Source organism: Haliotis asinina, chromosome 7 (genome assembly GCF_037392515.1).
Source record: "Haliotis asinina isolate JCU_RB_2024 chromosome 7, JCU_Hal_asi_v2, whole genome shotgun sequence".
Classification (NCBI taxonomy): Eukaryota; Metazoa; Mollusca; class Gastropoda; order Lepetellida; family Haliotidae; genus Haliotis; species Haliotis asinina.
In genome coordinates, this window is record NC_090286.1 from 20,929,736 (window position 1) to 20,957,206 (window position 27,471).

The window sequence follows — 27,471 nt, forward strand, 5'->3', positions numbered from 1 at the left end:
AGACATGCTGTTACACCTACATTTACAGACATGGTGGTAACTCTTCATCTACAGACACGGTGGTACACCTATATCTACAGACATGGTGGTACATCTACAGACATGGTGATACATCTTCATCTACAGACATGGTGGTAAATCTACACATACAGACATGCTGTTACACCTACATTTACAGACATGGTGCTACATCTACATCTACAGACATGAAGGTACATCTTCATCTACAGACATGGTGGTACATCTTCATATACAGACATGGTGGTACATCTACATCTATAGACATGGTGATACATCTACATCTACAGACATGGTGGTACATCTTCATATACAGACATGGTGGTACATCTACATCTATAGACATGGTGATACATCTACATCTACAGACATGGTGGTACATCTTCATCTACAGACATGGCGGTACATCTACATCTACAGACATGGTGGTACATGTTCATCTACAGACATGGTGGTACATCTTCATATACAGACATGGCAGTACATCTACATCTACAGACATGGTGGTACATCTACATTTACAGACATGAAGGTACATCTTCATCTACAGACATGGTGGTACATCTTCATCTACAGAGACGGTGGTACACCTACATTTACAGACATGGTGGTACATCTTCATCTACAGACACGGTGGTACACCTACATTTACAGACATGGTGGTACATCTACATCTACAGACATGGTCGTGCACCTTCATCTACAGACATGGTGGTACATCTTCATCTACAGACACGGTGGTACATCTACAGACATGGCGGTAAACCTTCATCTACAGACATGGTGGTAATTCTTCATCTACAGACATGGTGGTACATCTTAATCTATAGATATGGTGGTACATCTACATTTACAAACATAATGGTACATCTACAGACATGGTGGTACGCCTACATTTACAGACATGGTGGTACATCTACATTTACAGACATGATGGTACATCTACAGACATGGTGATACATCTTCATCTACAGACATGGTGGTAAATCTACACATACAGACATGCTGTTACACCTACATTTACAGACATGGTGCTACATCTACATCTACAGACATGGTGGTACATCTACATGGACAGACATGGTGGTACACCTAGATCTACAGACATGGCGATGCATCTACATCTACAGACATGGTGGTACATCTACATGGACAGACATGGTGGTACATCTACACCCACAGACATGGTGGCACATCTATAGACATGGTGGTACATCTACATCTACAGACATGGTGGTACATCTTCATATACAGGCATGGCGGTACATCTTCATATACAGACATGGCAGTACATCTACATCTACAGACATGGTGGTACATCTACATTTACAGACATGAAGGTACATTTTCATCTACAGACATGGTGGTACATCTTCATCTACAGAGACGGTGGTACACCTACATTTACAGACATGGTGGTACATCTTCATCTACAGACACGGTGGTACACCTTCATCTACAGACATGGTGGTACATCTTCATCTACAGACACGGTGGTACATCTACAGACATGGCGGTAAACCTTCATCTACAGACATGGTGGTAATTCTTCATCTACAGACATGGTGGTACATCTTAATCTATAGATATGGTGGTACATCTACATTTACAGACATAGTGGTACATCTACAAACATGGTGATACATCTACATCTACAGACATGGTGGTACATCTACATGGACAGACACGGTGGTACATCTTCATCTACAGACATGGTGGTACATCTACAACATGGTGATACATCTACATCTACAGACATGGTGGTACATCTACATGGACAGACACGGTGGTACATCTTCATCTACAGACATAGTGGTACATCTACAAACATGGTGATACATCTACATCAACAGACATGGTGGTACATCTACATGGACAGACACGGTGGTACATCTTCATCTACAGACATAGTGGTACATCTACAAACATGGTGATACATCTTCATCTACAGACATGGTGGTACATCTTCATCTACAGACACGGTGGTACATCTTCATCTACAGACATGGTGATGCATCTACATGGACAGACACGGTGGTACATCTTCATCTACAGACATAGTGGTACATCTACAAACATGGTGATACATCTACATCTACAGACATGGTGATACATCTACACCAACAGACATGGTGGCACATCTATAGACATGGTGATACATCTACATCTACAGACATGGTGGTACATCTACATGGACAGACATGGTGGTACATCTACACCAACAGACATGGTGGCACATCTATAGACATGGTGATACATCTACATCTACAGACATGGTGGTACATCTTCATATACAGACATGGTGGTACATCTACATCTACAGACATGGTGGTACATCTTCATATACAGACATGGTGGTACATCTACATCTACAGACATGGTGGTACATCTTCATCTACAGACATGGTGGTACATCTACATCTACAGACATGGTGGTACATCTACAGACATGATGGTGTATCTACAGACATGGTGGTACATGTTCATCTACAGACATGATGGTACATCTACATCTACAGACATGGTGGTACAGTTACAGAAAGAAAATACTGAGTTAATGTTTCGTGACGTAATAATCAACTCGGTATATCGTACTATCACTGATGCCTTTAGTCTTCACTCCTGACCAAGGCTATACGTGAACTATATCGATCCCTGTATGCTAAAGATTTAGAACTAACATTACAATTCATCTTTGGCGCTCACTTGTGTTCTGGAAATACGTGAAGTTTTGTTTGATACGCATTATTCATTGCAGAATATATACAATATAAATATGTTTCCTGTCTAACCATTGAGATAGTGCCCATCGTAGTAGTTCTTGTGACTGACAAGCACCCTGTAAGGAGCTGGAGTAGTATTTTCCACTCCCGGATGTCCTACAGGTTTCATGTGACCACAGGCCTGAGGACTCGCTCCGAATGGAAACCCCGCAGTGACGTAGAGTTGGAGGAAGAGTATGTACACGGAATATTGACTCACAGACATCATCTGTGCAACAAACACAACTCTTTTTTTGGTATTGCAAAATGAGGAATCACTAATTTACACATGACATGTACTGACATACTTACATCAATCATTATCTACTAACCATTATCATTGACTACATTATCATCAAATATGCTGTTTTCGAAAAAACAGAAACTTTATCACTCGTGCATAAAAATTGCTAAAAATATGAATATATTTACATTAAACCTATCTTGAAATATTTGTGTTCAGTCATAACGAGAACGATCTACCTTATGCAGTATATATTATTTGGTACAAAAAATCACATGTAAACAATACGGTAAATAAAAATTATTGACTGGTTACGATATATTCAAAATAAACAATATGAAAAGCATAAATCACGATGGTTACCGGAACAATAACGAATGAAAAATCGTTGACCATCGACGGGTTTGTTTAGGAGACAAAAATGCGTCGATAATGTCACCATGAAAACTGATCTAACTGTCTATCCACGTAACAAACCTTCTAAATCAGATAACGAAAATTTACAGGAATTAATCAAGTAAATATGTATACATTTATATACATAAAAATGACTTACCTTGTGTTAACCTCGATACTTAGATATTCAATGATAAGTATTCTACCTTATATGGGGTTCACACAGAATTCAATAAATAAGTCAGCTTCCGCTTGTCCACGCATAATAATGTCGCCAGTCTCGGATAGCCGATGCTGCAGAATCGCTATATGAATCAATATACGACACACCCCTCAAATGTAGGTATCCATATTTGCATATACTGTTTAACTTCGTCGCAGTGTGTCGGGCATGTAACACCTCTAGGGATCGTTCATAATTAATGGCTGGGGGTTGATGATGGGTCACCCATTTTGTTCTGGGGAGCAAGTGTGTGTGTGTGTGTTGGGGGTAAGTTCACTAACTTTGTATACATGTTGTACACACACACACACACACACACACACACACACACACACACACACACACACACACACACACACACACACACACACACACACACACACACACACACACACACACACACACACACACACACACACACACACACACACACACACATAGCCATAAATTATGAACGGCCCCTTAAGACATGTTGGTCAACTTTCACGTAGATCATGTTTTAGTTTTATAATGCAAAGGCATTTTACAAATCTTCTGCTCGTCCTACAACAGATGGTTGGTGTCTCTCAAATGAGTGCTGGGACGCTATTCTAGTCTTGTCCACAATCACTCAGCTTTATGGCTTGCTGACTTTATCCACTCATCGGCCATGTTTGTGAATTAACGTATATATCAACCTACCTAAGTAGCTCTACCCAGTGGTATATATGAGTATTTACTCAATCGTGTGAACCCCAGAGATAATTTTTAAGATTTGAAAAGGTAAAAAGGGTGTGAGCAATATTTCAGACTGATTCAACTTATATTCGTGATACATTACTTCAGAATTTTTAAATAACGTTCCCCATTACATTTGCCTTGGGAGTTAGATACGTAACTGTACACAGTCCTCCATGGTTGAATTTCAAAATATACTGTAATATTCTCTGAATATTTCCTCTGAATGTAATATTTGCTGAATATACAGTTTTAACTAATGACTCAGCTGATATCCCCTTGTAGCTCTGTATTCAGCAGCATGCATCAACGTCAGTAAGGGCTAATACACCATATAAATCTAACTAACTGCATAATAAAACATAGTGCACACTTATAAAACAGCACTATATTTCACACGAACACACGGGCATGTTATCAATCAGCGAGGACCAGTGTCAGCTGAATATGAAATGAAGTTAACTTGAGTTCCCTGCTTCCACTCCAAACAGTAATATTGTTTTAAGTGCTTTGTATGCATGGGCTATGCTGGTCCATAAACATTGACAGGAATCAGTGTTGCAAGATCTGATGTCTGGTAGTTTCCAAGCCATGGGGTTTGGTTCAGGTATCGACAGAGCAAGGTAAGGTGGCTACAGTGAAAAGAAAGTATATTTATGAACAGATTGTTTATACTTTTGCACATTATTCTCTGAAGTTGGATTCTAAACTCACCCAACCTTATTGATAATTCTTAACAAAAGACTTTCAGCATTGCTTCTAGTTTTGAAATGATATATTTTCCCCCTGGTGCCCCTATGGCTTACATCTCCGATATACAGCCACTAGTGAATTCTCACAATCTAGTATATTTTATGAAAGTAATAACAATCTTATTCATGTTATTTGACCTCTATGGCTCGGACTCACGTACAACTTATACAATGAAGGTATTTTGGAAAAACTGTAATACGGCAAATATTATAGTTATGAAGATCGGCGTCTTTAATGATGCTGTTAATATGTATTGTTGATATGTATTTCATCGCAGATCCTTGAATAAGTATTGATATGTACAGTGGAAAATGGAAACAGTTTGAACGAACATGTGAATACACGGGGCATATCAGTACGTAAGGAATTTAATTTTCAATCGCAGCAAATTACATAATGAACAAGCAATTCTCTCTCCTCCTCCCCCCACCCACCCCCCCCCCCCCACACACACACACACCCCACCCCCACCCCCACCCCTACCCCCCACCCCCACCCCCTTGGTAATATAGTAATAGGTTCAATGTTGAAGGTCAAACATTCTGAGCGAAACTTTAGGCGAAATATTGCTCAGTTAATAGCAACGCTGTTTTATAGGAATCAGGGTTTTACTAGCTTTGGACACCAATGCCTGGACAGCTATCAACCAACAATAATCTATTAGAAAAGACAATAGCTATAAAATGTAGAAACCAGGAGGGGTGTGTCGACCAGCTTTCACTTCACTACGTTAATTTCCCTGTTTCTGACTACCAACACTTTGATTTGTTCAAAGTATTTCGTAAACCCCCATTTGCTATAGAATGTTTGTAAAGAAACTATTTTCCTTTGTAGTATGAGGAAATATTCCCTTAAACTCTGGTGAACAATGAATGATTCCTCTACCTCCAAACTGTTTGATATCATTCTCTACCTGCTTAAAGAATAGTGAAGCAAATGGTAGCTTCTAATGGAACCGTGTCTAACACCACAAACACATTTAACATACGATACTGTTTTTGAAATGAGAACCGATGATAATGTTTTGGAAGAAATATCCTTTATACAAACAAAGGTCTTCCCATGAGAGAAGAACAACCCCTAAAATGTCCCTTTTAATCGAATCGAAGGCCTTCTGGAAAACTGCAGGACAGTTTATCTTGTGAACTAGAGAGAGCGTCATAAACATACTGTCAACAGTAACGCAGGCTATCAAGTAACCTGCCTAACATTCATGAAGTTTGTCGTACAATTCAACAAACTGTTTCAGCATGTTATGTAGAACCTGAGTACATACCCTGCCACACGTCTCCATGAGAGTCATATCCCCACAGCTATAAATATCATGGATACTTCACTTCTTGTGGAGGGGAAATATAAAACTGTTTGATGACACATCCAGCCACCACAACTGAAAATAGTGTTAAAAGAGTATGAGGATATAGAATTAAAACAGTATCTCCTCATTTACCCAACTGTGTTATGGTAGCACCAGGTCCATGCGCACATGTAATCTCTTTATGTAATCAGTGACATCAGAGCTTTAAAGTTGTATTTTCAATGTGGAACAAGTATGGATGGTACTGATACTTTAGACTTTCGAACGTGAAACTGCACCTCCGATCACAATGCTGCAAAATGTTTATTGCGGTTACATTTATCAAGCAAGCGTTTGGTTTATTTTCTGCATTACATTATGGATCAACCCCTGGTGCGTGTACTTACTATTAATATTACCTTTAACTATACCCATTAGCACCATACTGAATTATCGCAGTCATTGTTTCGGCACTCAAAATGTTGTGAAAACTCTGAAATGCTATTTTTAAGGACTCGTTATGAGAATCATCATTCAAAAAAGCCATTTAAATCTGACCTCCACTTCTCCTTTTGAGTTCAGATTACATGAGATAGTTACGTTGTACGACTCGTTGAATATGTAAATAAGAAAACCAAACCAAGTAGGACATTTCTGTTGAGACGTCGAAGTAGTCGACTGATACGTATGCTTTTCTCTCAAAAATAGAAAGAAATAGAAAGAGAGAAAATTACTAATTTGTCTTAAGAGAATAGATAAACTTTATGGAGGAAAGGCTCTGAATTTAGCTACAAAAATCATAACTGACCCCTCTCATATTTTACAAAAGAATTGAACTTTGGCACTCTGGCCGTCGGTATAATGTACCGACATGCAAAGCCAGTCATTATAGAATGTCTTCTGTATCATTATCAATTTCTTTGTGGAATATTCGTTAATGTTCTCCATATTCATGTTGTTGTACATTTGTATGTAATGATGGTCTCGTTTTTATGCATTTATCTGTTATCTGTGTGATTATTCTCATTCAAATTCTCATTAAGTCAAATTCCCTCACGGGCATATCTAATCTTATCGTATCTGTGTTATCATTCCATCCAGTAACTTCATAGATTAATACGCTGTTTCCCAAACACATGAACGCATGTATCTCTCGACTTTCCCGGACACTTAAACATACCAGCATAGTACCTGTCATGAAAACCTGACATATCATCACTGGCAGCATCGCATACTATATGATATGTCTATAGACCTGTTTAGACGTTAAAGTCAACAGCCAAAATGATTTGAACATCCAGAAAATCTACAAGTATGTTTAGTAAACAATGGTCTAAATATTTCGTGAGGCATTTTGACGTGGTAAATGTGAAGGAAATCCTCTATAGATAGTAGCTTCTTTACTGCAATGAGTGAAAGGTTTATCAAGCAAGAGTTCGCCAACACAACTCCAGCCTGTGTTTGCCCTTAAGTAACACTAAATCAGATCTTTGTATACTGGATATTGCACCCCTCACAATAGCACTTTCCTCCCCGAGTCAGCATTTAGGGGCAAACTGCTTTCTTCCATTCCGTGAAGACGAATTGTAATCGCGAAGGCGAAATTGTATTTCATCACTGAACTCGACTCGCCTCCAGTTTCTAACGCTCCAGTCCCGGACTCTACGACACCACCTCAACTGCAGACTGCGACTCCCCAGCTTCAAGGTGGTGATGTTTCGTTTGGCGCCACGCAGTTGTGGCATGATGACTTCCTCTTTTCCAAGCAAAAACGATTGACAAAATTCAATACAACGTTTGCCTTTTATAGTGGTCGATACCGCTTGCTGTTCCACTTGCTTGCACGTGCATTTTGTTTTGCATATTTTATTGGTGATGATTTGGCGAATATTTTTCAAACGCTTCTAATCCGAGGGAATTTAAATGGTATATTTGTATCGCTTGTGCCGCAGGTACAGGAGGCAAATATTCTCAAAATCACCACAAAATCATGCGTTTCTCATTTTGAAGACTGGTTATAATGTACGTATATCTAAGTATATTGTACCTAAGGTGATATTCCTTTAGATAATGTGGCACTGATATGGTTCATTGTACACAAAAAGGGTGAGTGAATATGGTTTTAGGTCGTATTTAGTAATATTCCAATAATTACAACGGGCTTGACATCGTTTTCTGGGGAATCGATGTGTTGACGTTCCAATCACTAGACTACTCTAACGTGAACATTGTTACACTTTGAAAAAACATAGAGGATATTTTCAGACGAAAGCTACATATTTCAGAGGATGATTTTTATCGTACTCTGTGCGCTGTGGATCCACGCTCCCACTACTGTCAGCTTTCCATTTGGAGCCAGCTCTCAGTCATGTGGATCCATGGAGCCCACGGGTCATCCTGGATCCATCCAGACGTCCACTCCTCCCTACAGGCTAACATTGAGCTATCCGGGTTTCTACGATGGGTACAAGCTTAACGGTAGGTGGAAGGTAGCACTGGTAGTAACATCCAGAGGTACAGAGTAGTGTATATGTCTACAGTTTAAGAAGTAGTAGCAGTAATAGAAACAGTTATAGTTCTATTGCAAGTAGGAGCAACAACAACAGTAGCATACTAGCATCAGTAGCAGTGGTAGTAACAGTAGCACACTAGTAGCAGTAGTGGTAATAGTAGCACACTAGCATCAGTAGCAGTGGTGGTAACAGTAGCACACTAGCATCAGTAGCAGTGATGGCAACAGTAGCACACTAGCATCAGTAGCAGTGGTGGAAACAGTAGCACACTAGCATCAGTAGCAGTGGTGGCAACAGTAGCACACTAGCATCAGTAGCAGTGGTGGCAACAGTAGCACACTAGCATCAGTAGCAGTGGTGGCAACAGTAGCACACTAGCATCAGTAGCAGTGGTGGCAACAGTAGCACACTAGCATCAGTAGCAGTGGTGGCAACAGTAGCACACTAGCATCAGTAGCAGTGGTGGCAACAGTAGCACACTAGCATCAGTAGCAGTGGTGGCAACAGTAGCATACTAGCATCAGTAGCAGTGGTGGTAACAGTAGCACACTAGCATCAGTAGCAGTGGTGGCAACAGTAGCACACTAGCATCAGTAGCAGTGGTGGCAACAGTAGCACACTAGCATCAGTAGCAGTGATGGCAACAGTAGCACACTAGCATCAGTAGCAGTGATGGCAACAGTAGCACACTAGCATCAGTAGCAGTGATGGCAACAGTAGCACACTAGCATCAGTAGCAGTGGTGGTAACAGTAGCACACTAGCATCAGTAGCAGTGGTGGTAACAGTAGCACACTAGCATCAGTAGCAGTGATGGCAACAGTAGCACACTAGCATCAGTAGCAGTGATGGCAACAGTAGCACACTAGCATCAGTAGCAGTGGTGGCAACAGTAGCACACTAGCATCAGTAGCAGTGGTGGCAACAGTAGCACACTAGCATCAGTAGCAGTGGTGGCAACAGTAGCACACTAGCATCAGTAGCAGTGGTGGCAACAGTAGCACACTAGCATCAGTAGCAGTGGTGGCAACAGTAGCACACTAGCATCAGTAGCAGTGATGGCAACAGTAGCACACTAGAATCAGTAGCAGTGGTGGCAACAGTAGCACACTAGCATCAGTAGCAGTGGTGGTAACAGTAGCACAATAGCATCGGTAGCAGTAGTTGTAATGGGGGTAGTAGTGGTGGTGATGGTGGTAGCAGCAGTAGTAACAGTGGTAGTAGTAGTATAGTAGTGGTAGTAGAAGCAGCAATAGTTGTAGACCACTTGCAGCAACAGTAGCAGTAGACGACGAAGAAGAGGTAGTAGTAGTAGTAATGTTGCTAATGTGCAATGTACTGCAAAATATTTTTTCTTCCGAATGTAAGTTAAATACCATACGCACAATGTCCCTATATAAAGTCAAGCTGTCTCGACGTAGTTTTTGTGTGTAAACGTTGCAGTTACGCTGGAGTCACTATCGTCTTCGACATTCCGTGGGTTCCTACTACAGGCTAGATGCTTGACCTGCCCCAACACCACCGTGCCAGTCGGGACATTCAGCATCGTACCAATGCAGAAACCAGCAAAAATCATCACCTGCTTTGGTACAAAGGTGAGCAGCTACTTTATACAAGCGCATAGAACTCCAGCTGTCCATTCGGACGTAATATCATGCATACCATACAACATGTGTATAGTTTGCAGTTTCTGTCGCTCACACATGTCGGAGTTATATTGCATATTGTGTTACCAAAGAATGTTGTCTTACCAGCTTTGTTTGTGGTTCTGAAAAATAATGACAATCATACCGCTGTATTTAATATTCCTTGTAAAAAATATTTATCCCTCCGATATGTTCATGATAGTATTAATTGTCTAGTACATTATGTGACGATATGTATGGTTACACCCAGGCCGCAATGAGTCATTCCTCCAGAATAGAGAAGGACCGGCTGATTGTGTCATGGACGCCACCAGACAACTTTAACCACAAGGTCATAATGAGGTACGAACACAGGAAGGTCAAGGTCAGGTAACACTGTGGTCTATCCATGTATGGAATTGAGGTGTCTTCGAAAAGAACCATTATAATTCTTTTTGACTTTTTTCTCCTTTTTCCTTTTGTTAAATTAGGTTATCCAAGTATATTGCCCGTCAACCATACTAACTACACAAGAAAGCTCCGTATACACCAAAGGTTCTGTCTCTCTACTAATATAAACCTGGGGGAAGCTTCTGTCGATGGCTTCCACATAGCATTTTTCCCCAGACTAACCGCATCTGAGGTTTTTGTTTGCTCCCAGCCTTTACTTTTTGTAAGTAAGGCCTGTTTCTCGGTTTTACTCTTTGCAAGCAATACCTATTTCCCTGTTTTACTATTTGCAAGCAAGACCTATTTCCCGGTTTTACTTTTTGTAAGTAGACCTCTATCCCGGTTTTACTTTTTCCTAACTCTATACCGACATCAACATTCAAATTTAAATGATATATGAGTGTTTGAAATCAGTCAATACCGTCAAGGATCACGTTTTAAGAGTAAATGTTCATCCTAGTAGGAAAGGAAGCGCCTCTGTCAGGTTAATATACGGACGTTCTACTTCAAAGCCAACGTGTAGACAAAGATGTCGGTGTTAAATTATCTATTCATAGTTATGCCTACTGTCGTTATATTGATTTTACTAGCGCTTCAGTTACTGTTTTATAGCTTCATTCCACGATCACCTAATTATCGATCACTGATGGTTTGTATGTGTTATAAGGACTCCTCCGAGGTTATGACTGAGAGGTTATGGCTGGGAAAGTAAGGTCATGGTGAGAAGTAAGACCTTGAGCGCCACGTGATGTTACTTCTCCCCACTCATCCGTCTCGGGTCTTACTTTCTAAACCTCGGAGTCGTGCCTTATGCTACACGTAAGGGTCAGTTGAATATATTGGCATATAATAACGCTGTTTCAGAGCCACCTTTGTTAAATCCACTGCCGTGTACTGGGTCAACGTTACGTCACCAGTCCTCTATAGACTGAGTGGGCCACCGACCACACCGTCTACGTCAACTACCACGACAACTACAACCACTACAACTACAACTACCACAACTACAACCCCAACCACAACTACAACCCCAACCACAACTACAACCACTACAACAACTACAACCACTACAACCACAACAACGCCGACCACCACGACAACACCAACTACAACTCCTACTACTACTACTACGACGACGACGACAACTACTACCACTACTACCACCACAACCACACCTTCTTCAACGATGCAGATAACTACGTCAATAACACTACCTCCAGCGACAACCACCCCACTCACGGCGACTCTCGGAACCGATACGTCAAGGTCGCTAGAGCCTCCTCCCATACCAACTACAACGTCATGCCCAAGACCAAGCCATTCCACAACATCGGCGATATCTCTGCCGCTACTTGCTCTAGGGTTGTTACTTCAAACTGTGCACAAACATTTCGGTTAACCATTGACTTTGACAATATCCAAAACAAGAAGTTCAGTCTATAATCAATAAACTGAGCGGATATTGGAGATGGATTAAGATAAATACCAACAAAGTCCAATGAATGAAGGCGAGAAGCTAGATTACAAACTAGGCATTTTCTATTTTGCAAAGGGGTTTATACTGTCCTTATCTCATATGGTCAGTGTTAGGGTTCATTATACATGTACGTGACGTAACGTTTTGTAGTTGAATATATAACCATGACGCAAGGCACGCACAACTTCACATCACGGTATATGTGTTCACAGCAGAACTGTCTTCAGCTTTATAACACTTGGCGCCATGAGTTTTACACCAGCGCCAATCATCCACTTCCTTATCCATCATGAGTACTTAGCTCCATGCCGTCATGTTGTATATAGATCATGCAAGGGTACTACAAGTGGCATCTGGTAACAGAACAACTGTATCGCTGCAAACTGAATAAAGTGTCATGTGCATTTTGTACGTATATTTCTTAAATATTGTAATATAGAATAAAAGCCCTATGTTAACTTGAATCGAACACGTACTGTCTCTTACGCCTGGACCAGAATAGACGAGCATACGATTTCATTAGATACATGAAGGTGTCCTTGAGACGTGGTAATTCATTACACATGGACGTACTATTAGTTAGTTACTAGCCCCTGCCCCATCAAACAGACTGTAAACAGGAATAGTCACTTCATTTACATACATGATCAGGATATCAACACAATGAAGTCGAAAACTGGCTACTGGTAAACTTCAGTTATGAAAGCCAAACAGGCAAAAGAAGCGAGTGTGCCATCAATGATACATTATTCATAATATTTAGAACTGATGTATACACATGGGTAAAATTTAAGCCCCATTAATATTTATTCTCCACGGGGATTAATAGCTAGCATGCTTGAATAACTGATGAAATATTATTGTGTCTTTACAAATTAAATTTGGAAGTCATTTCAATAATATTTCATCAAAGTGACATGCAGCATTTGCGCATATGATACGGGAACAGAGTTCAGCTATGAAGCACAATGAATTCGTGTATGCACCGGCCATGGATACGGGACGTCGTTATTTCACTCTTCATGAAGCACTTGGTCCCTTTCCAGCATGGTTTGAACGAAATGGTTCCCGGTTCTCCCTCTTCGTCCCAAATGATCTCACGTGTGTTCAAATGAGGGCAGGGCTTGTGGCAGGACATTTCTAAGTGTCCATGACAGATGGTACAAGGTTGTGGGGATTTACTGACGCATCGAGGATATTTTATCAAACACCTTTACCCGTATAGACTACCCCAGACTGTTATCAGATCCAGTCCAAAGTCACATGAGACATCCCAAGACCAGGACAGAACAGCCACTGAATGGTACTGTGGGACACTCGGCTCATCATATGCCGTATGACGTCTCCAGACACACTGATGGCAGTGGGCCACATGCAACAAGACCCAACTTTCGTCTGACCAATGGATTATATCCATTGATCTCAGGTTCCAGTTCTGGCGCACTCCACACCACAGTAAACCCTCCTGGTAATGAGGATTGGGGAAATCATGCATTCCCTTGCTGTTTCAAAATTGCGCTGCTCCACTTTGGATTTCTCCCAGCAATTCGAATCATGATTTTTGTTTTTGTTGGTCCCCCATTGTTTGTTGATTCATTAAAACAAGACGAATGTTTACAGTATGCACGCCTATTAGGTGCTTTGCCATGTGGGCATTGTGATCATATTATTGCCACTTTTTTAAATATAATTAATATATAATAATTATTCAATATTGATTTGGTAGTGATTTGTTTTACAAAATGACGAAAGCAACGATAGACAATATTGATAAAGGAAGTTTATATCGATCAAGACTGCCTATAAAAGTAGATTACAAAAGTTACATATTCCATATGAAATGTAGTTTTACGTATACAGTACAAGCCAGGCCAACAATACAGAAGAAAAGATGCCAGTTAGGAAACAATAAGATAATGTAGGCGTAACGTTGCACAATCAAACAGATCAAATCTGATAACAATGCTTCCGAAGCTTCAATAGCGACTCTGTAATGACATCAATATCTTCTGCGACCACCTACTGCGCCCAAACTAGCTGAGACACGAGCCACATCGGGGACGTAGATCTCCCTATGACGTCATTCCTCATGGTGTGTGCTACTGGTGGACCATGGCCTTCCCTCATGTCGTGTGCTACCGCTGGACCATGGCCTTAACTCATGGCTTGTGCTACTGGGGGACCATGGCATTCCCTCGTGGCGTGTGCTAGCGGTGGACCATGGCCTTCCCTCATGGCGTGTGCTAGTGGTGGACCATGGCATTCCCTCGTGGCGTGTGCTAGCGGTGGACCATGGCCTTCCCTCATGGCGTGTGCTAGTGGTGGACCATGGCCTTAACTCATGGCATGTGCTACTGGGGGACCATGGCCTTAACTCGTGGTGTGTGCTAGCGGTGGACCATGACCTTCCCTCACAGTGTGTGCTACTGGTGGACCATGGCCTTCCCTCGTGGCATATGCTACCTGCCGGTGGACCATGACCTTCCCTCATGTCGTGTGCTAGTGGTGGACCACGACCTTCCCTCATGGCGTGTGCTACCGCTGGACCATGGCCTTAACTCGTGGTGTGTGCTAGCGGTGGACCATGGCCTTCCCTCATATTGTGTGCTAGTGGTGGACCATGACCTTCCCTCATGGCGTGTGCTACCGCTGGACCATGGCCTTAACTCGTGGTGTGTGCTAGCGGTGGACCACGGCCTTCCCTCATATTGTGTGCTAGTGGTGGACCATGACCTTCCCTCATGTCGTGTGCTACCGCTGGACCATGGCCTTAACTCGTGGTGTGTGCTAGCGGTGGATCATGGCCTTCCCTCATGTCGTGTGCTACCGCTGGACCATGGCCTTAACTCGTGGTGTGTGCTAGCGGTGGACCATGGCCTTCCCTCATATTGTGTGCTAGTGGTGGACCATGACCTTCCCTCATGGCATATGCTACCTGCCGGTGGACCATGGCCTTCCCTCATGGCGTGTGCTACTGGTGGACCATGGCCTTCCCACGTGGTGTGTGCTAGTGGTGGATCATGGCCTTAACTCATGGCATTCCGCAAGTCACAAGTCACTTATCAGACATGACCTCTTTGATGAACCTGAACACAGAGCCCTTAAATTGCTTGTAGCATAGACACCTTTCTAGTAGTGTGGACACCTTTCTAGTAGTGTCGACACCTTTCCAAGTTACACTAACAAAGAATTACACGGACAAAAAATGTAGATTTGATTAAGAGCACATTTTCCTTGAGTGACATTTCAGCACTTGGAACGCACAATATTGAGCAAACTACATGTATTCGATTCACATTAACTTGTAAAGTACCAGCTCTGCTGCCATTTTTCTGTGTTTTTCTTACGTTGGGCTGCTCTGTACTTTAGCCCTTCTTGAAAGTAGACTCTTCACAGTTGAGATTTCCTATAGTCCGGATTGAAACTAAACTGTCATGTTATTATAGTTACCCTTTAGATTCCTGGTGACGTACATCCTCCATCCATTACAGAACAAACGTTTGCATACAGATTGAACAATACCTCCATGACGTCATGAGTGGTAAAGATCGATACAGATGGATATATCATCGACTGTAGCTCAAGCTGTAGATTTAGATGCCCCAAGGTAATTTGTCTTCAACAATCAGCAATCAATGCAACCACATGCTTTTTAGTTTTAGTTTGGAAAAATCCGAAGGGAATGACAATGGAATTTGTTTTGACACCGCAATAAAGTTGTGTGCCTTCGACATAATACACACTAAAAAAAACCATACGTTTTGCAAGAGTCCCTCTCAAAATCATTTTCCGACCATGATGTTTGCACGATATTTATAGCTATCATTGCCATTCATACGTTACTTTTCATTAGCCATTCCATTCCGTCTAGTTTGTTTCCTATGACCGTAGAAACATTTTCACTTAAATGGCATATGTGTACACGAAGCATATGGCTATCTTTTCTCATGTCAGGTTTGTCACTTCATATTTAAACTGTTGTACAGTTTGAGTATTAATACAGTTTTAACAGACTGAGGTATTATGTGCTATGAAAACTGAATTAGGCTGGCTAGGCCAGATTAAAGCTGATATCACGTCAATCTGACTTCCCCCTGAAATATTAAGTTAATTGCGTCAACATCAATCACACTAAGCAGCCCGTAATTACTTCAGTTGTATTAAATCAAGCATTGTGAAGTGCTCTATAGCCGTCAGCAACAAACTGACGATATGTAATGACACCTGGCGAGGGTAACACTGGCGGCGTGACGGAACGTTTAGTCGATCTGTGACTCTACTGGTGGGGCGGAGATCAATGGTCACACAATGCACAACTTCTGTATGTTTGGACGTGAGTTAGCGAGTGGGAAGTATTTTCCCAGTCGCGTGGCAAACACGGACTTATCTCAACAATCGAAAAGTATTCAGTAGACTTTGATACCCTGTATAACATAAACATGCTGACACGTCGAGTTTCGTGACATTGGCGCTGAGAGGAACGTTGTGGAACAACTGTGTTCAAACTGACCACAGTCAGTGTGGATGCAGGTGGAATTATACGGGTGGGATTGGTTGGACCTACCCAGCAGACAGAAACAAGTGTGCTATAGGGACAGCTGATTTCTGTGTCTCTGGTGGTCGCAAGAGGCTGTGTGAAGTCTCCGGCAGGAGTAGAAAAGAAACACCATAAAGTGTAAAACTAATTTCTCAATGGGCTGGTCAACGGAAGAACAGCTGAACCGGTGTATCATTGTGTTCCTATCACTGAGACGTGTAAGACGCGTTACACATTGATGTTGGGGGTGATTATTTCAGCAACATGTCCTCAGTTCGACTCAGGAGAACGGTGTAGGAAAAACTGAAAGCCTCAACAATCATACAATGACAGTTGTTAACTGCAGTACAGATTTCCAGTTTTGTTCCAAGAGTGATGATGCGGACTACTTCACCAGTAGCTATTCCCTTGCCTCTCAGATCGTGGCCATCTCCTTCCTCATCTTCACGTGCCTGGCTGGGAACGCTCTTCTCTGCTACGCCGTCTACAAGACGTCTTCCAGGTTGTCAGCATCTTCCATCTTCATCCTCAACCTGGCAGTCACTGACATCCTAGTGGGGACTCTGGTTCTTCCTTTCTGGATTCTGTCCACGGCGACTCTCTCCTGGCCTCTCTCAAACGCAGTTTGCGAGTTTACAGCGTTTCTTACAATGACTTTAATGCAGTGTTCCATCTTCTCGTTGTGTGGGATAGCTGCTGACCGGTACCTCAACATCTGTCACCCCCTCCGCTACCCTATAGAGGCGACGTACACAAGAGTGTCGCTCGTGATACTGGCCATCTGGTGCTTTTGTGTGTGTATTGCAAGTTGCCCCCTGTTCGGCTGGGGAGACTACAGGTTCCAGCCGCAGACTGTTCCAATATGTAACCCAGAATATATCTCAGAGGTTTCCTTTACCATATTCCTGATTGTGTTCGGCATGGCACTGCCATTTACTATCATGCTTTTCTCTTATATTAGAATCATTCAAATTGCTAGGAGTCAAATACAGAAGATCCACTCTCTACAGAGGACACTTGAGAAACCCTCGCCCAAACAGTTCCTCAATGTGGAAGGGCATCAGCCTACTGAGAGCAAGAGAACACCCCTCAGCACCAAGTTTTCCAGGAACGTTAAAGCCGTAAGAAAAGTGTTCATCGCTGTAGGTAAGTTAACCGTAGTTACCCAAGTACAAATCAAGAACTGAATTTAGCAAACCTCCGATTAAAGCCACGGTAATAAACGTTGTCTGATAGTAAGTGAGTATCTTGAGTTTTACGCCACCTTCAGTAATATCTCTCACCAAAATGACAGCAGATGACGCCAAAAATTATCTCCAATAGTTCGTATATGGAGAAGAGATACCATTCCTTCAGCGTTTCCAGGCATCAGACCACCGGAACTGAGATGATGCCATGCCACTTCTGGCAGCATGCATGTACGTGCGTGTGTGTGGCTGCTTGTACCAGTCAGGACTAATGCTGGGATTGTAGTGTTAGGTCACCAACATTCTCAGTTTAACATAGATAACCGACTGAAACACATCAATTGTCCTAACTCAGTCTTTTATGTCCATGTTGCCGTACTTCTTGCAGTACAAGAGCCATCACAGGCGGATCCAGAGGAGGGTAGCTGGGGTGAGCATATCCCCTTTAGTCCTGAAATTTTGTTAAATAACCATGGAAACTCGGATAAAAGTGAAGTGTGCACCCCCACGTTTTGCAACAGAGCGCCCCCAAAAACCCCATCCCCCATCCCCATGTCGTAATTTATAGTAACAACGACCTATCATTGTAAAATGAAATTCACTTTCTATCCCTACATTACAAGCAGAGGTTTTTCTAACCTCGTTAATCAGTAACGGTAACAAACCTTAACGATATTTCACGAACACTGTCCTTAAACTATATGTTGTAATTTAAATATAGATAAATATAGTGGAGTAAGGTAGTATTCATTACTGCAATAATTAGTGTGACGGTGTTAGATTAGGTTACACTATTATTTTGATATTCATATAGCAAACACTTCATATATCAAATACCTTTCATGGTGGAACACATCGGAGTCTGTATATGGGTTGAGCCTCACATGGGCATCATTGCAATCATATACTGACGAAACCAAGACTGCATTCTTACAAATTTTAAGTAGATAGTCCACATGATTTTTAAACACATGCATTAATTACGTTGATATATACAAACAGAAAATGTCGAAGCCCCAAATTCAAAAACAAGCAATTCGTCGTTTACATTACATGGTTATAGTTTATGATACAGGTCAACTTCCTTCTCAAGTTCACAATGAGATGCCTGCTCACATGGGAAAACACTCCTTTCAGATTAATCGCTTCATAATGTGAATCCCTTGCATTTGAAATGTCAAGCAGACTATGACTGATGGTGAACACTTCATCGCAAGAGACACAAGGAAAGTCCACTCCATTTATTGTTCAACTGATAGTTATGAGTAAGCCAAATTTGGCCATTACGGCATAACAATGATGGTATCATGTACATGACATCCGTATATGACCGGTATGGAGAGAAGTGCCTTGACGTGGAGAGAAACCATAACCAACAAATCTCCAAATTCTGGTAGGACTTGACTAAGCTTCTGCCGTTAATTTTCGATTATGAAAGGTACGATGGTCATTGGGGTCAGTTACTTAAATATATTGGTCTGTTGGTCTGGCCATCATGTCGACAAGGGTGAATAAGTACACTGTTAGAGTTCACGTGGATGTCCTATGTCGCGGTCCCAACAGGGAGCACGTTGAGGCACTTGACTGATTGTTGGTGTATTCTCGCTGGAGATTACCATGGATAGATAGCAAATGATTGTTTACCTTCACACTGTGTTGGTAACTCTGGAAACGTAAAACCATTAGCGTACTTCCGGGTACCTTAGCAACGTTATGCTACCTGCTGGTATCTGACCATTAGATAGCTACGGAATACATACATGGGTATGGGAATATTATGACATGAGAACAAATTAGCGTATTGGGTACATGAACAAATGAAAACAAATTCGCGTATTGGGTATACAAACAAATGAAAACAAATTCGCGTATTGGGTATATAAACAAATGAAAACATATTCGCGGATTGGGTATATAAACACATGAAAACAAATTCGCGTATTGGGTATATAAACAAATGAAAACAAATTCGCGTATTGGGTATACAAACAAATGAGAACAAATTCGCGTATTGGGTATACAAACAAATGAGAACAAATTCGCGTATTGGGTATATAAACAAATGAAAACAAATTCGCGTATTGGGTATACAAACAAATGAGAACAAATTCGCGTATTGGGTATTCAAACAAATGAGAACAAATTCGCGTATTGGGTACATAAACACTATTTTGAAGATGTGTTTCGTATTACCTGTGGTGCCAAAACCTTCCATTTTAGGTGTAAATAATGGTTTGAGTATACAACAGGTATAGACTTGCTTTACTCATAAACACCAATTGCGCAGATCAATGCTCATGCAGTTGATCAGTGGATTGTATAGTCCAGACTCGATTATTTACAGACCGCCGCCATATAGCTGGAATATTACTGAGTTCGGTGTAAAACTAAACTCACTCACTTACTCCAAAACGATAGACATGACCATGTTATTTAGAATTACTTTCAACGGTTAACTTATATTTAGCAGATGTTAGGATGCGACAGTTGAGTGAATGTTTTCTACAGATTAATGTGGATTACATAATACCAAACTGGCTTCGTCATTCTAATTAATATTTATGACAGGACAAGTATTTTCGATTTGCGGTTGGAAAGAACAATATATTTTGATTGAAACCTTTCTTCACTACAATACATTTACACACTGCAACCGATAGCACGTCATAAAACGGAAACGGTTCAACATTACTGACGATAGTATTTCATAAAACGGAAAGAGAGTCATAAGCTCATATTTCATAAATTCGTACAAAGGCAGCATTCGCATTTAATGAGATCTGCCATAGTTTTGGGTTCCCCACATCTACTGGAACCTGTTTACCACTATCGAACAACGATTGATCCTGCTTTCCACTACCAGCCATTATCAAGACCGTAGCGCCACCTTGGTTTTAATGCAGTCAATTACTTCCCAAGCGGTATAGTCCTCCGGACCGAATGAAAACACCCAATATTTATTCCGTCCCGGCTTCGGGCAGTATTGATGGAGTGATCATATTCCACAACAATTACTATCGAACACAATATGGATCTCCGACGATTCCGCATACCAATGGAAATAACCGCGAAGAGTTGGGAGGAGGGTTCTTTGTGTTGCTTTGTTGTAGCCGACATTGGCCTCACCATGTATGTGGTAATTATGTCAACTTAATTAGGTTTTGTTAATACGATATGGGTCGCTTATAACCAGTGCAGTAATTATGTCAGTTGTATTAATACAACATAGGACAGTAGTGTCAGACGTATTAATGCAAGATACTGATATGTATCTTGTAGTGGTTGAATTGCATAATTAGATCGTAGAACAATTATGTCAACTGTGCAAATATAACAAAGGGCAGCTATATTAACACCATCACCAAAACTCTACCGTGCAACCACAGCCCAACTCACCTAACACCCTCAACTCCAAACCTCCTCACTCCCACACAAAACCACAGAACAGCTCACCTGCCACCCTAGATCACCAACCTCATCACCCCCACCCAAAACCACAGTCCACCTCACCTGCCACCCTAGATCACCAACCTCCTCACCCCACCCAAAACGACAGTCCACCTCACCTGCCACCCGAGAGCACTAACCTCCTTACCCCACCCAAAACGACAGTCCACCTCACCTGCCACCCTAGACCACCAACCTCCTCACCCCACCCAAAACGACAGTCCACCTCACCCAGCTCTAACCAGGGAACATCCAGTCTGCATCGATCTTCAGTAACCCATGCTTGTCGTAAGAGGCGACTAACGTGATCGGGTGTTCAGACTCGCTGACTTGGCAGACACATGTCGTCGTATCCTAACTGCGCAGATCGATGCTCATGATGCTGATCACTGGATTGACTTGAGTATTTACAAACGGACGTCATTAAGCTTAAATCTTGCTGAACACGACGTAAAACTAAACTCATTCAAACACCTAGCTCCATCCTAGAACCACAGTCCACCTCATCCAACCCCCACAAACGAAGAAGGCGAACAGTTCATCAAAAGCATAATACGAGACATTTCCTCCGATGCCATTGATTGTACCCGACCCGTTTCTACACTGTTCCCTTCGGAGAGGTGCGTGTACGTGGTTATTGTGATCAATACATGCACGGGCTCTTGTTTACAGTGCTATTGTTGATTACAATCAACCCATGGTATAAACACCCCAGATAGTCTGCAGCGTCACACATGTAACATATAAACACACTGCCTCCCACTTCATCAATACAACCAGATATCTCAACTAAAATATTAAAGTTGAGGAACTGTTTGCACATTTCCCTGCAAGCTGTTCCACAAGTGAAGCTTCATGGATTTTCCCGCTTCAATGCAGCAGCAGCACGCTTGGCACTTGTACTCCTCTATATTTACATCAACACCAATGGTTGTCGGGTGCGCGTGATATTAACGTGCACAAATATACACTGCTGTGTTCCACTTGTTAGATATGCGTAGTGAGTCTCGAGGTACTGTAAAGTCGTAGTTACTGACCACCATCCTGACTCCATCCCCTGCCTCACCATCCGTCTTGTGCTGCCTGTGGGCCATGTGTTGGAGGCTGTCCTTTCAACTAGTCTTAGATTCAGTATCATTCGTTATACTGAGTCTACGTTTGCTTAGACGTCCCTTCCAGCAATTCGTTTATAAGTATACACGTGGAATTTTGAATTTTGATCTAACTACAAAATAGAAAGTTAAGGGTTTGCAATTACTTTAAACAGAAGGCAATTTAGGGGACATAGAAGGAGTACTGAATTTCCATCCAAATACTGACTGGGGTGACAGACGTGGTGACCAAAGCCCAACATCGATGACACCTGAGATCTGGGAAGGCTGCCAGATGGAACCTTCTATGGAGGAGAGTAATCAGGAGGAAGGACGTGTTCCGTAAACATGACAGAGGGACAGTTGGACTGCACGTACAAACAGAGGGGGCACCTGGACAACACGTACAGAACCAAAGGGCGCTTGGACAACATGTACAAAACCAGGGGCATTTGTGACCATACGTTTAAACCAGGGGCACTCGGAACAGCTCGCACAAAACCAGGGGCACTTGGGACAACACATACAAAACCAGGGGGCACCTGGATAAAGGTACAAAATCAGGTGGGGAGATGGGACAGCATGTACAATGTACACTCTCAAATAGGGTAATGGCCATATACGTCTGTCATAAATGTCTTTTATATCTTGGATCTTTTCGATCGGTTTATGTTACAAACATGCGGGAGTCACATTTAGAAGCAATAGATGGTGGCAGACATGCTTGACATCAGTGACACCTATTGCTACTACATTTTCTTTCTTAATCTATTTAAAATTTCTTTCATTGCCGTCAGTTGATTGATTGTGTGTTTGTTTACGATCGATAGTGATAAAGTCACTTGTTATATTCCGTTCCAGCCGATGTAAAACAGGTACATGATGCGTAGATGCCGCATGTTTCCACATGGGATATAAGTAACCATGACTGAGAAAATAGTTAGGCTTGAAATCTAAACTTTACTGCTTTATTTGGAATAAGATTCTGCCTAACCTCAGATTTCTACGCGAGATCCACTGACATGAAGGTTTGGTGCATCCGCTGTTTAACGCCGCACTCAGCAATATTCCACCTATATGGCGGCGGTCTGGACCAGACATTCCTGTGACCACAGCTTGAGCATCGATCTGCGCAATTGGGATACAATGACACGTGTCAACCAAGTCAGCAAGTGCTGACAGTCATATCCCGTTAGTCGCCTCTTGCGACAAGCATGTATTGCTGAAGAACAATTCTAACCTGGATCCTCAGGGTCTCCACTGACATCAGCCTACAGGTGAACTGAAATAGCCAAGTCGATTACACTATATCCATGAATCCAAAACATTGAGAGATATTCTGATCAATAAACATGAACGAGATTACCTAACGCAAACAGGAGGCGTCCAAACATATCGCAACCTGAAACGTTAGTTTAAGGACATAAGTGTATGTTTCATCTCACGATCTGACATGCCTGAGGTGCCTGGGAATGCATCTTCCAGTAGCCAACATTTCATTGGTACAACCACTGTAGAGGACTTCTGCTGGAAGCTTAGCCGCCTGTTACAAGCATTATTTGCTGGGGACAAATACATCATGTAGTTTTGTGTGGGAACAGTGTGTTCATGAAGGAATTACAGACTTGTAGGGAATCTCGTTTACTGCCTCATCGGTGGGAAAAATAATAGCAAATTTTCTCGATATTTCAAATATTTTTTTCAGATGCTTCAAAGTTTCTCCCAATTTCTGTCATAAATTCAAATTCATTTTTGTCATTTCGAATGTTTCCTTATTTCCATTGTTATCTAACATCGTTGAAATATTGAGAACATAATCAAAATAGTGGAAATGTCTATTTTTATACTTGGTTTGAATGTGTTTCACCCAATATGTCAGGACCAAAAATGTGAGATGTTCACAGACAGTCGTGTGGTGTGAATGTGTGAATGAACTGCTTGCATGTTATCGCTGTGTGCGGATTAAAGGTTTAGAAAAGGTCCCAAGGCCTCATTCGATGACTTATAGTATTCCCAGAAATTATTGAGAATCATGTTGCGTCATGTAACTCATTACGTTTATTAACTTCTGGCGTTTTACTTACATAAACATGTTAAAACATCATCCTTTTACAGTCTCAGTCTTGTTTTAGTACTTTGTTAGACCTCCTCGCTCAGCAATGCATGCCTGAATACGCCTAGGCACACTACCCATCAAAGTTTGTAGGTAATCGTGTGACAGGGTATCCCAATATTGGACCACCTCGGCCTTCATATCTTCAATATTTCTCAGTCCCTTTTGGTTTATTCTGTCCTTCATTACTCCCCACACATTCTCAATTGGGTTTAGGTCTGGGCTGTAACTGGGCCAGTCTAAAACTTGAACATTTTCGCCCGACAACCACTGTTTTGTGTAGCGCGCAGTGTGTTTTGGGTCATTATCATGCTGGAAAATCCAATCATCTTCATACAATGTTTGTGCTGTCGGAAGAAGGTGACCATTTAGAATGTCAACGTATCTTTCTTTTGTCAAGTTTCCCGGGAAAACACACAATGGCGTCACTCCGCGAGCTGATATGCCACCCCACATGTGAAACTTCGGGCTATGTTTTGGTCGCTGGTAGATAGGTTTGACAGTATCTTTGGTCCAAATATTCACACAATTAGGGAAAAGCCAAACAGAACTTTCATCCGAAAAGAAAACATTATCCCAATCTTGATTTTCATGAGCCCAACACCAGTTTAAACGTTTTTCCTTTTGTGCATCTTTCATCAACGGCGAGGGAATTCCATGTTTTTCACCCAATTAAGTCTCTGTAATTCCTGCCTAACTGTTTCATTGCATACCTGAGGACTTCCTCTGCTAATCATTTCATTTCTGATGTTCTCAACACTTTTCAATTTGCCCCTACTCACAATCTGCCCAAGTCTTCGGCGATCCACAACACTGAATTTCCTAGGCCGACCTGCCCCTGCTTTGTGCTCTATCCCGGTTCCTGTTTGAATATTTTTCAAAGTTCTGTATACTGTAGACAGAGGAATACCATGTCTACAAGCTAACACTTTAGCATCAGCCTCACCCCTTTCAAACTCATCTAGAATGAGCTTTCTTTTCTCTCTTGCTGTAAATTCTGCCATGTCAACACAGGAAGCCGTCTGCTCAGACAAGGGAGATAACTCTTGACGTAATGAGCTGCCTTCTAAGCCTTCAAGAGTTGTCTCCCTTATTTAGCATGCTTAGTGCATAGTGAAAGCCCTTTTTCCATTCTTAGCATCATTAGAAAAAAAACAAAGATTTTCTCAATAATTTCTGGGAACACTGTACAGTGAAAATCCTTGCTCCCAATGTCAACTACGGTATTGTCTGGTCCAGACGTGATTATATACAGCCCCGTCGTATACTCTTAAAAAAAGGTAGGGGAACTTCATTTTTTTATTTACGATTTATAACATTTAGGAGATTTATCGGAGTCAATCGATGTTGATATGATGATACTGAATGTTTTGAGAGTGCATCACCATTTGCACTACCTTACAACCATAGCTTTTTGGAATATAGTCGCTTTTGAAAAATGATTGGTGTATTGCATGTAAGTTGCATGTGTACGATTTTCATTTAAAAACAAACGACTAGAAACAAACACTTACAATGTGTGATGCAAGATGAGTGTCAAAATTAATATTTTAAGTGATTTATTGACCCTCTTAAAAAACGTCAAACTCAATAACGGGACCCCATGCACGTGTATGGTGCTACTGCGTTGTGCATGTGCATATCATGCGTTGTCTTTAGGGATGGTAATAGAGGGAAATGGTGGTGCGTTCATAATATGCCTGTCCTTGAAACGTTTGTTAACGTTTACACTTCCTATCCAAATTAAAAGTTCGGGTTTGCCTATTTTTTGAAGGGTATTTATCTGAACACTGCTGCGTGTCGTGTTAAACAACAAACAAAAAATACCTCAACAAACCGAGGCATCTCAGGTAAAGGAGCTATTATTTATACACTGGAACAGTATCTTAAGATATAATGTAAACCATACCAGGCAGTCTCGTTACACTTCTTCTTCTTCTTCCAGGTGTGTTCTTCCTCTGTTGGGGGCCGTATGTGATCCTGAACTTTTGGTCAGTTAACAATGAGCACATTCCCGTGCCATATTTGGCTGACCTGTTGACCACGCTCCTGGCCTTCGCTAACAGCTCCGTGAACCCAATCATCTTCATTCTCCTCAACAAAGACTTGAGGAATGTCATCAGGAAGCTGGGACATCGTCTACTGTGCTGTGTGTCATCCAGTAGCATGTCTGTTGAACACTCGGACTTGGTGACCTGCGGGCTGAGAAGTGAGCACAGGCCCCGAGCTCCATCGCGGCCCAGAAGCCAGCAGGTCACTCTCAATAGCAGAGAAGTTATTCACATGGAGAATACAAGTGACAATAACATAAGTTTCCACTTGACACGTGTTGAGAGTGTCGAGTTTAGGACAGGTCGTGGGACGACTAGGGAACAGTACAACAAGCATGTGGTGCTCACGCTCCCTGGTGTGGTGTGACCGGAAGTGACCTCCTCATGTTCAAGGAACTGTCAGTTCATCAAGGGGATCAAGTGACTGCAAGCCTGCTGTTTTAATGTTGAAGTTGTACCATTGGAGCAAGAAAAAAATACCTATTATTGTTATGCAGTTTTGCAATTCCTGCCTTATAACAGAATACTGTGGGGCGCCAGCCAAATCGCCCCAATGAACCAGTAAATTTGG

General features: G+C 41.8%; 2 protein-coding genes across 2 annotated transcripts; both read left to right on the plus strand.

Moving 5' to 3' along the window:
* Positions 1–414: 414 nt before the first annotated feature.
* On the plus strand, positions 415–12,396 carry LOC137291912 (nuclear pore complex protein DDB_G0274915-like). The gene is made up of 7 exons (XM_067823472.1): positions 415–804; positions 1,377–1,514; positions 4,942–4,983; positions 8,696–8,888; positions 10,366–10,517; positions 10,819–10,910; positions 11,862–12,396. Exons 1-7 carry the CDS (start codon positions 415–417, stop codon positions 12,394–12,396), a joined length of 1,542 nt encoding a protein of 513 aa, XP_067679573.1.
* A 4,941-nt stretch (positions 12,397–17,337) lies between these two features.
* On the plus strand, positions 17,338–27,267 carry LOC137290619 (adenosine receptor A2b-like). Its single transcript, XM_067821683.1, has 2 exons — positions 17,338–18,157; positions 26,795–27,267. Exons 1-2 carry the CDS (start codon positions 17,338–17,340, stop codon positions 27,265–27,267), a joined length of 1,293 nt encoding a protein of 430 aa, XP_067677784.1.
* Positions 27,268–27,471: the final 204 nt, after the last annotated feature.

Excerpts from the sequence above, each read along its gene's own strand:
- LOC137291912 (XM_067823472.1), top strand. The coding sequence starts at position 415 with ATGGCGGTACATCTACATCTACAGACATGGTGGTACATGTTCATCTAC. Across the intron at positions 8,889-10,365 it reads CGATGGGTACAAGCTTAACG|TTACGCTGGAGTCACTATCG; the intron begins GTAGGTGGAAGG and ends TAAACGTTGCAG. Across the intron at positions 10,911-11,861 it reads AACCACAAGGTCATAATGAG|AGCCACCTTTGTTAAATCCA; the intron begins GTACGAACACAG and ends ACGCTGTTTCAG.
- LOC137290619 (XM_067821683.1), top strand. The coding sequence starts at position 17,338 with ATGACAGTTGTTAACTGCAGTACAGATTTCCAGTTTTGTTCCAAGAGT. Across the intron at positions 18,158-26,794 it reads AAAAGTGTTCATCGCTGTAG|GTGTGTTCTTCCTCTGTTGG; the intron begins GTAAGTTAACCG and ends TTCTTCTTCCAG.